General features: G+C 38.3%; 1 protein-coding gene across 1 annotated transcript in view; it reads right to left on the bottom strand.

Annotated features, from left to right (window-relative positions):
* The window catches only part of Kif26b (kinesin family member 26B), a 481,849-nt gene that overhangs the window by 59,333 nt on the left and 405,531 nt on the right, over positions 1-16,985 (bottom strand). Inside the window, exon 10 of the mRNA XM_077802765.1 lies at positions 4,456-4,615. Coding sequence (XP_077658891.1) covers positions 4,456-4,615 — 160 coding nt within the window. The remainder of the gene's footprint in view (positions 1-4,455; positions 4,616-16,985) is intronic.

Raw genomic sequence — 16,985 nt, 5'->3', positions numbered from 1 at the left:
AAGCAGCCAGCTCATAGGGTCAATGGCCTCTGGATATCACAAGTGCAAAGACCCCTCAATAGAGCATAACTCCCCTGAGACATGTGACCTGTGACAGGGCACAATGACCATCCACCCTATGCAAAACAAAATAAAACCTAAAACTGGGCTGCAGGTCTAGCTCAGTAGCTCAGTGATAGAGTGCTTGCCTAGCCTGTGTGAGGCTCTGGGATCATCACCAGCACTGCAGTGAAAAAGAAAAAACACCTAAAACTTCTCCCTCTCATCATTCAACCAACAAGCAGCTTCTCCCCTCTTCCTTCCCATGAACTCCCCTACTACCAACCATCAACAGATGAGAAAAGCTTTCTTTTTCAAAATTTCCTGTCCACTTGACAGTTAAACTTCAATAAAAAGTTTTTTTCTTTTTTTAAAAAACCAGGTGCCAGAGAATTGGCTTCTGTGTGAGCTGGGCAGCAGCTCCCTGCTCAGTATCAGATTATGAGACCTACTAAAGCAATTGTTTTTCCAAATGGAGTAAATAGGGCCTGAAGTGTCACGATGTGAAGGATATGCTTCCTAAGGGTTTATACCCTTCATAAAACAACATCTAAAAAGGACCAGAAATTCTATTTTGAGAGAATTAAGTTGTGGTTAGCCTTCAGAAGAACTGGGACATAGTAGTATTTTTTTTATATACCTTTATTTTATTTGTTTTTATTTTTATGTGGTATCGGGGATAGAACCCCGTGCCTCACACATATTAGGCAATCGCTGCATCAATGAGCCACAACCCCGGCCCCATAGCAGCATTTTTGATAAAGCTAAGCTCACCCTGATACTTTCTTGCAGTGGCCCTTCTGGGGACCAAACCTAATGGTGTGGACCTAGGACACTGGTCTATGGCATGAGAATTCATGTCAATGCCCCTGTTTTTTTATTTTATTTTTTTAATTCATCAAATGGGAAGACTTCTAGCACCTTGTTGCCCAAGAAGTGGTAAGGAATAGCAAACAACCGTAATGAATGAGCCTGAAGGAAATTTGCAAATGTGCTGTCAAAATGCTCAGGACAAGGACAGATTTTCCTGGTCATGAGGTTTCCCCAAAGTTAGAGAGTAATTTGTGCAGCCTGTCAGTGCAGAACTGACTAGGGGGTTGGAGTCTTTGGTGGTCTCCCTGACTTCCCTGCATGCCTTTCTGAATGGTGTCACCATTTAGGATTGATTTATGGCTTCGGCATTGGCCAGCAAGCCCGTGCTGTGTAATGGCTGAGGTTGGGAGCCTGTTCCACGCCTGCATCTGTCATTTGCAAAGGCAATATCATTTGCAAAGTCAGAACCATTCAGGGCACATCCAGGGTGCCTGTGGGAGCACTGGGATGGGTAATGAATCCAAACTCACTTTCCGGCTTGCTCACATGACAAATCGTCTGGTACAGTGATGAAGAGAAATGAAGACAGGCTATATCCCCTCTGTGCACATTCCAGTTAATTTCCCAGAAGCAAGCGCTAGTAATGCAGGTTCCAAGTACAGAGTTGTCTAGGGTGACAAATGAAGAAGCAATGGGATTTTTGTGTTTTGGTTGGGTGGGGGAGGGTAAAAGATATGAGTTTGATTTTCTGTTTTTTTCCCCTCCAGAACAAGAAGAAACTATATGGGTAAGAAACTTCCCCTTTCGAAGGAACCAATGCAAAGACTAAGTTTGACACCCTGAAAGGTGTTTAGTATGCTAACAAAATGCTGCATAATGTGGCTTCAGAGCACTGATGGAATTGATAAAAGAAATCTGGGCCATCCTGCTGTGCCGGATACCCCTGCTGTGCAGAGCAAGGCAGCTAATATATTATAGAGCTTGATGAAAAGGGGGAGCAGGTCAGCCACGTGGGCTCAGAGCTGCCAAGGTCTCTGAAACTGTGAAAAGTGATGCAGTTTGATCCTGCCACCAACTGGCTAGGTGATTCGAGTAAATCTTTGTCTTATCTTTCTGTGCCCTGAAAGAGGATAGTTTCTAGTTGATTAATCACTTTGCAAATACAATGTGCAGACACCAAATATTGAATAAATGCTTTGGCTGAGAATCTGAGAAAATGTTATGGCAAAGATCTTTCAAAGCTTATAAATATCAATGGTCTGTAAGGACCTAGGGAGGGTATTAAGGACCAAGGGAGGGTAGTAAGGACTGAGGAATGAAAGAACAAATGTACTAGCTAATGGGTGTTTTGGGAAAGACATTGCTGGCTGGCTTGTGAGGCTGCCATGCTGCCATAACTCAACAATGGGCTGCTCAACAAGCTCTTGGTGATGTAAGTTAGGTAGAGAAAGGACAGCTGATAGAAGTGTGTGCCTGGAGACCAATGATTCCAAAGTTATCCTGATGCCAGGAGATAACTCCATCACTGTGTCTCCTGCAGACACAGCATTTATGTTAAGTCTATGCTTCACATACACATAGAAACACTATGATCATTACTCTGAATGCAGAACAGAAGGAAGGGAACTCCTGGAATTGAGCTGACAGATGTCTGCAGGGAGTGGGGAGTGGGGTGGTTTCATACTCCTCCTTCTAAGAGGGCAGGTGGCTGGTTGTTAAGGCTAGCTGATGTTAAAAATATGTTTAATTTAACAAGAGACTTTAAACTAGTAATAAAATAAGTCTTAATGTTTCCCTATTTGTTTACAGTAAAATCTAACTGTAACCATAAGGAAGTTACTTTATCTAAATTAAAAATAATTTCATATGTGTATATTCATTCATCCTTCCCACCATCAATTCAACAAGTATTTATTGAAATCATAAAGACATGTCTCTCTTTAAAAACTATGTGAGCAATATAAAATACATAATCAGTGACCTCATAAGGTGGTATCTTGAATTTCATCTCCATCATGATCTATTGTTATTATATTTGTGGACATGATTCTCATTTTATAGAAACCAACAAGGACCTCCTTAATTACCTTCTAAGTTCTCTAGACTTGACATCCCTCTCCAGATCTTCCTTCCTTCCTTCCTTTTTTTTTTTGAACTCACAAATTGAGTTTGTTTAACAGCAGAAATGACAGAAATGAAACTTTATAAAACTTAACTTGAATTTTTTTTAATGACTTGGGAAAAAAAGCCTTACAATGGCTTGGGAAAACTATTTTTGGGTTCCTCAAGTAGGATTCCAAATTTTAAGAATTGTGATAGACCAGAATATAATTACTATTTAAGCTTCTATAAGATCTATTTAGTAATGGTCCTCCTAGTAGAGAATAAAATCACAGTGTTTTTAGTGGGTCTTATATCCACTTAGGACAAAGGGAGGAGAACTCAAGGACTCAGCCTGAATCTCAGTTACTACAGAACAAGCTGCTTGATTTATCTTTTTTCCTCCTATACAATAATTTGAATTTTGTAGAATTTTTATAGATTAAAAATTGATTCCATATATTTTTATTTATGGCAACTCTCTAAAGTAGGTATTATTTCCATTTAAATAGATAAGGATAGCCTTATTATTATTATTATTATTATTATTATTATTGGTTATTTACTATAGTGTTCTAAATTCTACCAAAAAACTTTCATATACTAATCTTATATCATTCCAAGTCTTATATTCCTGTGATATAGACAAGATATACAACTATAACCCTCATTTAATCATTACAAAAGGTTCTTATAACAAGTAAAAGGCACAGATGGGCATTGTCAGAGGCCTGGATAGCCAGTGGAGCATCTATCACCCTACCACATTGTCCAGTGGCAAAGGTGAGCTAGGTGATGGTGGTGAGGGGTGGTTGAGCTGGGTCATTTATGAACAGATGATATGGAAAGTCCATGGCTATGCCAGACATAGGAGTGGCTCTAATTTCATCATCTTGGAGCAATAGCAGAAAGAGAGGAAGAAAATGATATGTGGAACAAACATTTGCAAGGAATAGTGCTGGGTAAATCCCCAAACCTTACAAAGTCTGCTAAGTAGGGATGCCAGATAATATATAAAATTCCTATAGTATCCATACAATAATGGTGGGGGAGGCATACTTATACAAAAAAATTATTTGTTTATCTGGAATCCAAATGTAGCTGGGTATCTGTATTTTTATTGGTTTAATCTGTTAGTCTTAAAGAAAAGATAAGCCAATCTTCAGCCAGTTGCTCACATCACTATTAAATATACACATCAACACAATGGTGACAACAATCCACAAATAGTCATTGTAATTGGAGACCTCCACTGAGATAATGTCCTATTTTTCTCTGAGTAACCTAAAGTTAGTTTTAAGTATTTCTAAAACTCTCCAATTTGGAAGATGATACATTATACAATGGTTAGCTAATGCTGATCCATGGCTCTGAACTAGTAATTTGGTACAGACTGTCCCTCTGTGCCACACTTCTCCCTAGATGGCACTGGACTAAGTGTCCCACACCCAGCTCTGGTTCCATGTTTACCACACTTATTATTCAAATAGAAGAATCACTTACTTGTATGGGATGTGTTTGCTGCCATTGACGAGAGCGAGGATGACATTGCCCAGTGCAGACAATGAGAGGCACAGCCCTGAACCTCCTTCTCGATTTTTGCTAAGAGCTTTCACACAGCTGCCAAGATCAATGAGATGCAGGCGACTTCGACCTCCAGACACTATGGTGGGAGAGAAGCAAAAAGAAGGGAGAATAAGTGAGTTACAGCAAACACTTCTTCATGCAGTTCTTTGGGAAATCTGAGAAGAAAAGGGGAAAGAAAAGGCTGACATTCATGATCTAGTGGAAATCCCAACAAAATTATACTGGATTACAAATAGCACTGGTCCTCTTAAATTCTGTCTACTTCAATCACTGACCTTCCAAAACCTGATATTCAGACTATAAACAAATGAATAATTCTAGCAGGTTGGATTGGATGAGGTTTTAGAAAAAGAAAATGTCTAATTAAAAGAGAAAAAAGGTTTATACCTCAATGTCCTCTGGATAGCAGAATTCTGAAAATCTTATTGGCCCACAAGTGATTGTCTACTTTAGTTGATCATTGCAGAGACCCCAACCCAAAGTTCAGCCATGAATCACATTGATAACCCAAGTAAAATCCAGAAGAAGTAAGAATTAGGTATAGAGAGAGTGAAGACCCAAATATTTGCTGAGCATCTGGCAATTGCCAGGTACTTCACAAACCACAGTCTCATTCAGTTTTCATGGTAAAATTATAAATAAAATACTATTATCCTTTTCTATAGATGACAACATAAAACTCAGAAAAATTGGAAAATTTGCCCATGAGTATTTCTGCTTCTGGCTTAGAAGAAATAACAAGGACCAGATTGGTTCTCTTATTTGAAACAACCAAAAAATGAACAAAATGCATAAAAGAACTGTTTGTAAGACATTAGACATCAAGCAGCAAAGAACAATGGTCCCTGAGAAATGGGGAGCTAAGCAAGGCAAATACTACCTATATCTCAGCATATTGCTTTGAGAGAGTTTCCAGGCATGGCTCAGGGAGAGGGGACTCGGGTGGAACCCGGTGGACTCCCTGAGTTGAGGACAGAGGGGAGGCCAAGGCAATAGTTTACTGGACAGTTGGAAAGGAGAGAACTAGAGACTTAGAGAAGGAGACTTAGAGAAGGAGAGACTTAGAGAAGGTCCCTTGTGTATTCAACTGAGTACTGATCAGCAAATGCATATGAGGAAAGTACCCACAGCCAGGGAACTGACCATCTGAAGAGAATAGAGGTTATAGTGCACAAGGCTGCAAAAACTGTTTTTCTCCCACCAGCCAGCCTGGGAAACCTCAATATTCAAAGGATAATAGGTAGAGTACTTAGAAGGGTCTTGCTTCAATAATGAGGGACATTTAGTGCTAGATTGAGCACAGACCTGATTCCATCTAACAAATATTAAAAGCAAAACCATTAAGGATCAAACTATTTCCAAGTAATCAACTACATCTTCAAACAGAGCTTAAGAATATTTACAAGGTTCAAAAATATCTAGCAGCCAACAAGGTAAATCCAAATGTCTGACACCTAATAAAAAAAAAACAAAACAAAAAAAAACTAGGCATACAAGGAAGCAGGGAAATGAGATTTATAATGAAGGGATAATTGAAACCAACCCAGAATGAGCAAAGGTGTTAGAATTGACAGAGAGAGCTATTAAAACAGTCATTAAAACTTATTTCAAATGTTCAAAAAGTTAAGCAGAGACATGGCGTATGTATTTTTAAAAAGACAAAATGAACCCCTAGAGATGAACACTGTAATGTGTGAGATGAAAAACATACGGGATAGAGTAGCAGATTAGATATTGTAAAAGGAAAGATGAGTAAATTTGAAGATTTAGCAATATAAATTCTTTAAAAGGAAATACACAGAGAGAATTTAAAGGTTAAAAACAAACAAAAAACAGGTAGACAAGAAAAAGAGTATTTCAAGTATCCAAATATATGTAACTGGAATTCCTGAGGGAGACAGAGTGTGTTACAGATGAAATACTTAAAGAAATAATGGCTAAAACTTCCATAAATTTGATTAAAACCATAAACCCACAGATCTGAGAATCTCAATCAGCTCCAAGCACAAGAAACATGAAGAAAACTACAGCAAGGCACATCATAATCACATTGCTCAAAACCAATGATCAAGAGAAAAACTGTAAAAACAGCCTGAGGAACAAAAACATATTATATACAAAGGAACAATGATAAGTATGATGGCACATTTCTCACTGTAAATAATACAAGTGAGAGGATGGTGCAGCAATATTTTTAAAGTACTACAAATTGTCAAACTCAAAGTATACACCCATAAAAAGGATCACTTCAAAACAAAAGGAAAATAAAGACATTTCCAGACTTTAAAAAGCTAATAGAATTCACCAAAGGCATACCCACAAAAGATAAACAAAGGGACAAAAAGCTTTGGGAATAAGCACATGGTTAAAGACATATTTTTTATTATTATTAAATCTCTTTACAAGGTAATTATTGGGCTGGGGATATAGCTCAGTTGGTAGAGTGCTTGCTTCCCATGCTCAAGGCCCTGGGTTCAATCCCCAGCACCACACAAACACATACACACACACACACACACTCACACACACACACACGATAATTATTAAAACAAAATAGCAATGTAACATATGGGTTACATCAAAGGATATTAGGTAGAGTACTCAGAAGGGTCTTGCTTCAGTAATGGGAGACACTTAGTAGTACTGGATTGAGCACAGACCTGGTTCCATTTAACAAACATTAAAAGCAAGACTACTGAGGATCAAACTATTTCCAAATAATCAATTTCTTCAAACAGAGCTTAAGGATATTTACAAGGTTCAAAATATCTAGCAGCCACCAAATAAATCCAAATGTTTTACAGATGAGGTGTGTCCCCCAAAAGTTCATGTGTGAGACAATGCAAGATCCGGTAAGTTGATTGGATTATGAGAGGCCCAACCTAATCTGTGATGAATACGCAGAGATGAGTTACTGAGCAGTAATTATAGACTGGTAGGATGTGGTTGGAGGAAGTATGGGGGTGTTCCTTTGGGGCTTATATTTTGTCCTTGGTGAGCAGGGCTCTCTCTTCTTCCTGGCTTTCATGTCCCAAGCTGCTTTTCTCCTCCATGCCCTTCTGCCATGAAGTTTTGCCTCACTTTGGGCCCTGAGCTATGGAGTTGATTCACCATGGACTGAACCTCTGACACCATGAGCCAAAATAAACTTCTCCTCTATACTGTTCTTACAAGATCTTTGGTCACAGCAATGAAAAAACTGACTAAAACAATATACGTAAAGTTAAAAATTTTTGACAACAATAGAACAAAGATCTGAGTGGAGAAATGGAAGTATACTAATGTAAGGTTCTTATTCTATACACCAAGTGGTATAACATCACTGGAGAATAGATGGCAGCAACTTAACAATAACACTACAAACCCTAAATAGCACTAAAAACAAAGAGTTACAGCTAATAAACCAAAAAGAGACATACAGCAAAATCACTAAAAGTGTTTAATAAATCCAAGAGGTGACAGATAAAAAGAACAAAGAACAAATGAGACAAATGGAAAACATAGAAAAGCAGTACTTTGCATAAAACTTTATCAATAATCACATTAAGTATAAATAGTCTGCATACTCTTATTAAAAGGGAGAAATTGTCAGACAAATAAAAATGTGTGATTTTATTATACGCTTCCTATAAAGAAATGCACTTCAAATATAAATAAGCAGTAGATTAAATGCATAAGTAAAGGAAAAGCAAACATTAACCATAAGAGAGTTGGAGTGGATACACCAGTATCAGACAAAGGAGACTGAAGACAAAAAAAAAAAAAAAGTTCTGTGAGGCAAAGAGGAACCTTTCATAATGACAAGGAGGGCAAGCAAGAGGCCAGGACACAAACTGTTTATGTACCTAAGAGCAGATGTTCAAATATATGAATGTCTTCCTGATAGAACCACAGGAAGAAATAGATAATTATAGTTGGAGAATTCAAATACCATTTCTCAATAACTGATATAACTAGTAGACTGAAAACTAGTCAAGATAGAGATTTGAACAACTTGTCCTTTATGTAACACTCAACAGCAGAATACACATTCTTTTAAAGGGCACATAAAACATTTCCCAATATCTACCATATTCTGGTCCATAAAACAGATCTAAATGAATTTTAAAGGATTCACATTACTCAGTGTGTTCTGTGACACAATGGGACGACATGAGCAGTGACTGTAGAAAGGTAACTGGAAAATCCCCCGATATTTTGAAACTCTACAACTCAGCCAAATAACTGATGGCCAAAGAAGACAACAAAATGGAACTTAAAAACTGTTTTTAAGTGAATAAAATGAAGATGCAACATGTCTAAATTTGTTAGCTTCCCCTAAAGATGGACTTGGGGAAAAATTTATAGCATTATATGCCTATATGAATATAACAGGAGGTCTCAAATCAATGATTTCACCTTCCACCTCAAGAAATTAGAAAGAGATGAGCAAATTAAAGAAAAAATAAATAGCAGAAAGGACATAATTAACAAAAAGGCAGAAATCAATGAAATAGAAAACCAAAAATTAATGGAGAAAAATCACTGAAACCGAAAGCTGGTTCTTTAAGAACAATGAAATTGATGAATCTCTACCTAGCACAACTGATGTGGAAAGAAGACCTGAACTGTCAGCGCAGGAATGAGGGAGAGGGGCTCATCTATAGTTTCTAAGGGTATCAGAAGGATAAGAAAGAAATAGTACTCACTCAATTAGACAACTTGGAAGAATGGGCAAATTTCTTGAAAGATACAAAATACCAAAGAATATTAGAAAATGTAAATAAATAGTCCACAAATGGAAACTTTTAGGACCAGATGGATAAACTAGTGAATTCTACCAAACAATTCTACTCAAACTCTTCCTGAAAATGAAATAGGAGGGAATACTTCCAAAGGTATACTATGAGACAAAGATTCTCCTGACACCAAAAACCTATACACACACACAAAAACAAAACAAAACAAAACAAAACAAAAAAACTGTAGACCAGGATCTACAGAAGTTTCTAGAGAATCATATTTTAAAAGTTGTATTTAGCAACATATAAAAAAGATTTTACACTATGAGAAACTGGGGTTTATACCACAAATGTAAGGTTGGATACTAAGTAAAATTAATGTGATACTAAGTAAAATTAATGGGATTCTCTCATTACATACAAAAAAAGCATTTTTTAATGTTTGTTAATATGGTAAGTTATAATGATAGGGGAAAAATATGTGATTCTCTCATTACATACAAAAAAAGGGGAAAAATATGTGATTCTCTCATTACATACAAAAAAAGGGGAAAAATATGTGATTCTCTCATTACATACAAAAAAAGCATTTACTAAAATCCAATGTCCATTCGTGAGAAAATTTCTTAGCAATATATAAATAGAAGACAACATCTTCAGTCTGATAAAAACCCTACAGCTAACATCATGCTTAATGGTAAAAGACTAAATGTTTTCCCTTTAATCAGGAGCAAGACAAGGATATCTATTTGTACCATTATTATTCAGCATTATACTGGAAGCCCTAGCTGATATAACAAGCCAAGAAAAAGATCCAGACTTGAAGAAGCCTAATGTCTGTATTGGCGGAAAAAGATACTAGATCTAATACATAAATTTAATAAGGTTGCAGGATAGAAGATGATGAGACAGAAGTCCGTTATAAATTTATGTAATAATAATGAACTGCTAGAAATTGTAATTTAAAAATACCATTTGCAATAGCCTTAAATATGAAATAGAAACAAATCTGATAAAAAATAAGACCTGTACACTAAAACATTCTCAAGAGAAATTAACAAAGACCTAAAAAACTAAAGAGAGATATTGTGCTCACAGGTTAGAAGACTCAATATTATTTAGAAATCACTTTCTCCAAACTGATCTAGAGAGTCAGCACAACCCTAATCAGAATCCCAGCAGGCTTTTGGGTTAGAAAATGCTTTTATAAAATCTATTTATATAAAAATTTACATGGACATTCAAGAAACCTAGAATAGCCAAAATAACTTTAGAAAATACCAAGTTGAGAAACTAGCACTACTTTCAGACTTATTATAAACCTACCTACCATAGTTAAAATTAGTGTGGTATTGATGTAAGATAGACAAATAGGTAAATGAAACATAACAGAAGTCCAGAGAGACATAAAAATGTGGAGAAATAATTCTTTTAAAAAATACTTATTTTTTAGTTATAGGTGGACACAATATCTTTATTTTATATTTATGTGGTGCTGAGGATAAAACCCAGTGCCTCATGCATACAAGGTGAGTGTTCTACTGAGCCACACCACAGCCCTGAGAAATAATTTTTGACAAAGGTAATGTAGTAAAGAAAAGATAGTTTTTAAGGCCAATGGTACTAGAATAATTACATATTCAAATGCAAAAGTATGCACAAAAGCCAAAAGAAAAGATGAAAGCAACTTAAGTCCATATGTTGTGCAATATACAAAAATTAAAAATGGATCAAAGACTTAATATAAAACCTAAAATTTATTCTAGAAGATAGCATGATAGGAAATCTTTTTGATTAGTTTAGGCAAATATTTCTTAGCTGTATCACCAAAAAACAGTTCATAAAAGAGCATATACGTACATTGGACTTCATCAAAAATGAGTATTTTGGCTCTTGGAAAGATGCTGTGAATGAGACTGGAAGAAAATATTTGTAAAACTTATATCTGATAAAGGACTTGTATTCAGAATTTATAAGAAAAACAATTAAATTTAAGGAAGGGTGAAAAATGTGAATACACTTTACCAGAAGAGATGTAGGGATGCCAAACGGGCACGTGGAAAGATGTTCAGCATTGTTGGTCATTAATCATATGCAACTTAAAATCACAAGGAGATTCTTTCATGTAAAAAGGCAAAAATTGTAAAGACTGACCATACCACACGTTGGTAAGAATGTGGAGGAACTGGAACTCTCATGTGGGGACATAAAATAGTTCAACCACTTTGGGAACTATTCAGCAATTTCTTAAAAAGTTATGCATACATTTATTATATGATTCAGCCTTTCTAGATATTTACTCCTTCTCCCCCAAAGAAATGTATATACAGACTATACGTGAATGCTCACAGTTCTTTCATTTGTCCCAAGGTGAAAACAATGCAAATGCCCATCAACAGGTGAATGAGCAGGCAAACTATGGTACATCTAGACAATGGACCACTCTTCAGAAATACAAATAAGTACACTATTGGTAGGGGCAACAAAATGACTGAATCTCAAAAATAATTGCACTAAGTGAAAGAAGCCACACAAAAGAATACAGAGTTTCAATATGATTATATTTATATACAATTCTAGAAAATGAAAACTAATGTATAAAAACAAAGCAGATCAGCAGCTGCCTGGGGATGGGGAAGAGGAGGAAGAGTTGAGGGAAGGATTACAGGGTGTTGCAGAAATGTTTGGGGCGATAGGTATGTTCATTATCTTCATATGGCAATGGTTTCATGGGCATACACATATGATTATCAAATTGTACAAGTTAAATATCTGCAGTTTATTATACCTCAAGTATATCTGATTAATGCTTAATGGGCATGCTCATGCAGCCACGGGTAGAGCTGCTTTCAAACAAGGTTCTACCTGTGCCCTTTATTCTAACCCTGCGTATGACCCAGCTCCTTGGCCATTTCCTTTCCTCCCCCTTGCTTCCAGGCCCCTGGATGCCTACCTTTCCAGGTGGCCCAGCTCACATCATCTTATCTGTTGCTTCTGTACAGAAGGTACAAGTGGAAACTTCCCAAAACTGTTGTGGAGGCCAGGTAATTAGGGGCAAGAAGGAGAAAAGGAAATGGCTGAGGAGCTGGGTTATGAAAGATGCTGGAAGAGAAGCTCAGGCAGGAGTGGGACATGGGTGCGTAGTGACTACATCTACAGGACAGGTGGGCAGCACCTCTGCAGTGTCTGGTGCCTGCACATCTGCAAGAAGAACTCAAATGACAGCACTGATGCAGGAGAGCATGGCACTGCTCATGCTGCAGAACAAGAACACTGGGGAACCAGGTCTAACCCTAACCTCCTCCATCCCACCCCTCCCTCACCTTCCACATTAGTACTGGGATAAAAGGTGATGAATGTGTGTGGAGGGCATAGCTTTGCCACTCAGGCTCTACAGCCACTCTGGTACATCTATGGCAAAGAATTTTTTACAATAGAGAAGTTAATTTTGTTCATCTTCAACTATACCCAGGGCAACCCCTTAAAAGGAAAGATATGTTACTTCTCTTTTATCCCATTTCATATCATGCAAGATTGGGTCATGGCAGTGTGATGGGGAAATAGTTTTCTTTTAAAAGCAAAATGCCATCTGTTTTGCAGCCTAATTATATAGACAGGAGAAGCTCAGATATTCCACACATGCCTCAGATTAAAGGGCAAAGACAGAGACCAATTTGGTCTTTCAGACTCTAATAGTCCATTTGATGTAATGGAATGAAACGCATAATGTGCATGTAGTAAAATAGAACACAGAGAACAAAAGGCACAGTTTAGAAGGTGCTGAAGAATATTATAAAATACCTATAATTATACCTGCATGACTCAAAACAAAAGTCACACTAACACAATGGAAAATCTACCCGCTGGAGTTCTGGTAGTCACAGCATTCCAAATTTCACACATGGAGCTTGACCTGGACTGGGGAAAGGTGAGTGACACAGGCCATTTGCTGTCATCAAGAATTTATATCACTGCAAGTGGCTGGGGAAAAAGTAGTTCTACACAAGTGAATGAAATAGGTGATAATTAATAGCAGGTGAGAAGCAGGTTCCTCATCCAGATTTGTGGTCAAGGTCATAGGGTTAAAGGAACAAAACTCAGTGTGCCTTGAATAATCTGTTATTTATATTTTAAGCCTAGACTTAGACCAAACTAGATGGCCCACATGCTTTATTTTTTCCACAGGAAGCAATATACTAATTTTACCCACTCCTGAGAAGTGCTTTATGGAGGGCTGGTGGGTCCCAGGAAATGCTACATTCTCCTAGTATCACTTAATCTCTACAATAACCTTGTAATGCAGGAATTAGCCCCATGATATAGATGAGAAAACTGAGGTTCACAGATGTTAAATAAATCACCCTGAGATCCCACTGAAAACTAGTTCTGAGGCTAAGATGAAAATACAAAACTAACTACATAGCATGTAGAGCTGTTTTTTTTTTATTATTCTTTTTCCTTTCCTCCCTTCTTTCCTTTCTTAATTTTTTCTTTTTCCTCCATACTGGGGATTGAACCCAGGGGCACTTTACCACTGAGCCACATCCTCAGTCCTTGGTATTTTTTATTTTGAGACATGGTCTCACTAAGTTGCTGAGGCTGGCCTCAGAACTTATGACCCTCCTGTCTTGACCTCCCAAGTCACTGCAATTACAAGTGCAATTACTGTCATGCCTGGCTGGAAAACTCTCTTAAACTCACCTTCCCTTAACAGAGTGATTTCAAATTTTGTAGCACAGTGGAATCACTTGGATCTTTTAAGAAATATTAATGGCTGGCTCCCCCTCCTAGGCTTTCTAATTTAATTGGACTGGAGAGCAGTACTGGCATTGGGTTCCTTACGAAGTTCTCCAGGTGGTCATAATGTACCAGAGTTTGAGAACCACTGCCTTACCAGGCTGGCTGAGCTCTTCAATCACCTTGTAGGACATACTGCCTGACTCCTGAGGCTTGCTGAAAGCTTGGAGCTAGCAGGGATCATTTGTCCAGCTTGTCTAAAAACTTGCTCCCCCCCAAAATAAGCTGTCTACTTATCAGTAGGTCAACTATATTTCCTCCTAAACCTACTTTTGCCACTTGTATTTATTATAAATAAAAATATAATAAAATACTATGTAAATCAAAAAATGGATTTGTAAATAGTCAATGTTTCTATAGAAGCTAAATTCAGTGCTTTGGAAAGATGTGATAAAAATGATTTTTTAACAAAACAGATGGTGAATTAGGTATGAGTGAGAAATTGTAGAGAGGAAAAGTTCTAAGAATCTAGACAATGGTCTACATCCAGTTCGTTGCACAAATGTCTTTAAAGTTCTTGAATCTCTTTGAAGACATTTAAAGCCCAAACTAGAGTGCTCATAGGATTATGGTTCATGAAAGTCAGAGCTTAATGTTGAACACTCATCTCAAAGAGAAAGTCATGGCCCTATGTCATTTGTGGATGGAAAAATACACATTGAAGTTACGATGTTTCTTACACGAGTCATTTTGTGTGTTTTCCCTCCAACTTTCACAATGAACTGACCAACTCCCTATTTTGTGGCATAAGAGGCTTCTTACACCATCTGTTTACATGAAAGGTAATTAATAATCCTCTTTCCCTTTCTGAAGCAAGCTACACTAGACAACAGAGACACTCGGGTTTTAAAATTCAGCCCTCACCCCTCTGCACTCAACACCCGAGCAGGGAGCACTGAGGTGCCAACACGAGACCAGCATTGTGGGGACCAAAGATGAAGAACAGGGGCCTCTGTTCTCAGGGAGCACGGAGCCTAATGGGGCTCAGCCCAGGACACGATTGATGAAGATGTAAGGCGAGTCAGCAAAAGCATGACGCTCCCCAAACGGCTATGGAATTCAAGGAAGGAAGAGACTACACAGTGAGGAGGATCTGGAGACTTCATGAAGGAGACGGCTCCAGGAGGAAGTAGGGTAGAGACAAGTTTTATGGGTTTTTGTTGTTGTTGTTGTTTCTTTCCTTTTCTTTCCTCGCTCCCTTCTTTGATGGTAGGAGAAATTTAAAATATGAGCATGAAAAGACAATTGCCAAGGTCCCAGTTGGGAAAGTCCCAGAAGAGGCCAGAGGGATGGGAGAAAGGCCCCCAGGAGATGGGTGACACACAGTGGGAAAGGAGTAGGGGAGGAACTGAGGCACAGGGACCAGGAGACTTTGAAGCTGAAAGGAGAAAAGTTGAGAGAATATGCCAGGTTAACTCTATCCTCTCAGGGAGTAGGACATTGCTTATCTACTGAAAGTGATGGGCAGGAACAGGGGGCTTAGAAGATTCAGAACTGCTGTGTGATGGGAAGGCCACGAGAGGGTGCCATGAGGATTCCAGGCCGTGTGGTTCAGAACATTGTCTCCTAGTGAAAGTTTTATAAAATTCTATTACACAAATCTTAACATACAGAACTATCACCTCACTATTGACCAGGAGGGAGATGGCAGCCCTGCAGTGTAGGGATAGCCTTGTTGCCCAGGGCTATGCTGCTCGGGACAGCAGGCGCCCAGCAACGACCCTGTTGGAAGCCAGATTCTTTCCTAGACTCCTTTTCCCCATCTGAAGACCAAATAATGTCTTTAAAGTCATATCAAACACACAGCCCTGGAGAGGGCATGCTGATTCAAACCATTCCATGACACATAAAGAAAGAGAGGCTCCTTGTCAAAAGAAAACTGAGATGAAAGAAATGGTGTGATCAGACTTATAAATGGATAAGTGGAGATACAGACACACCCAAATTCACTTGCACTCCTTTCCGTGTGCACATACAGCCAGCCCAGCCCACATTGGCCTCCTCAGAGCAATAGAGTATAAAAATACATCAGATACCTAATGTCATTCTGGATGCTGGGCAGGAGTTGCTTGCAAGCTTAGTTTACTCATTAAAGTGATGCTTTTAAAGACCATCTTTATCAACACAATAGGTAAACTTGTGTTTCACTGACATATTACTCTGAAGCATTATAGTACTATCTTGCTTTAGATGCCTAACACCCATTACTAACAGGAGATCTGTCTGATCATTAGGGGATCTCTTCCCCAATACTTGAATTCTGTTATGGTTTGGGTATGAGGTGTCCCCCCAAAGCTCCGGTGTCCATGCAGGAATATTCAGAGATGAAATGATCAGATTATGAGAGTTGTAACCTACTCAGTTCATCCTAGTTTGAATGGACTGACTGGGTGGTAACTAAGGTAGGTGGGACATGGCTGGAGGAGGTGGGTCACTGAGAAGAAGAGTCACCTGGAAGGGTTCATCTTCCTTGTGGATCCTCCCCATTTCTCTTGCTCTGCTTCTTGAGACTGCCATGAACTGATAGCTTTCCTCCTCTGGGCCCTTCCCCATGATATGCTATCTCACCCTGGGCCCAAAGCAATGGAGTTTGCCATCTATGAACTGAGACCTCTGAAACCATGAGCCTCAAACACGCTTTCCCTCTTCTAAGTTGTTCTTGTCAGGTATTTTGGTAACAGCATTGAAAAGCTGACCAAAGCAAATTTCCAAGGAGGCTTTCAAACCATTACAGATTTAGAAGGGCGAGACCTCTATGATGGGTAAAGAAATAGCCTTTAGGCTGGGGATGTGGCTCAAGTGGTAGCGCGCTGGCCTGGCATGCGTGCGGCCTGGGTTCTATCCTCAGCATCACATACAAACAAAGATGTTGTGTCCGCCGAAAACTAAAAAATAAATATTAAAAAATTCTCTCTCTCTCTCTAAAAA

The sequence above is a fragment of the Urocitellus parryii genome, chromosome 9, assembly GCF_045843805.1.
Source record: "Urocitellus parryii isolate mUroPar1 chromosome 9, mUroPar1.hap1, whole genome shotgun sequence".
In the NCBI taxonomy this organism is placed as follows: Eukaryota; Metazoa; Chordata; class Mammalia; order Rodentia; family Sciuridae; genus Urocitellus; species Urocitellus parryii.
This window is presented reverse-complemented; position numbering and strand designations above follow the sequence as displayed.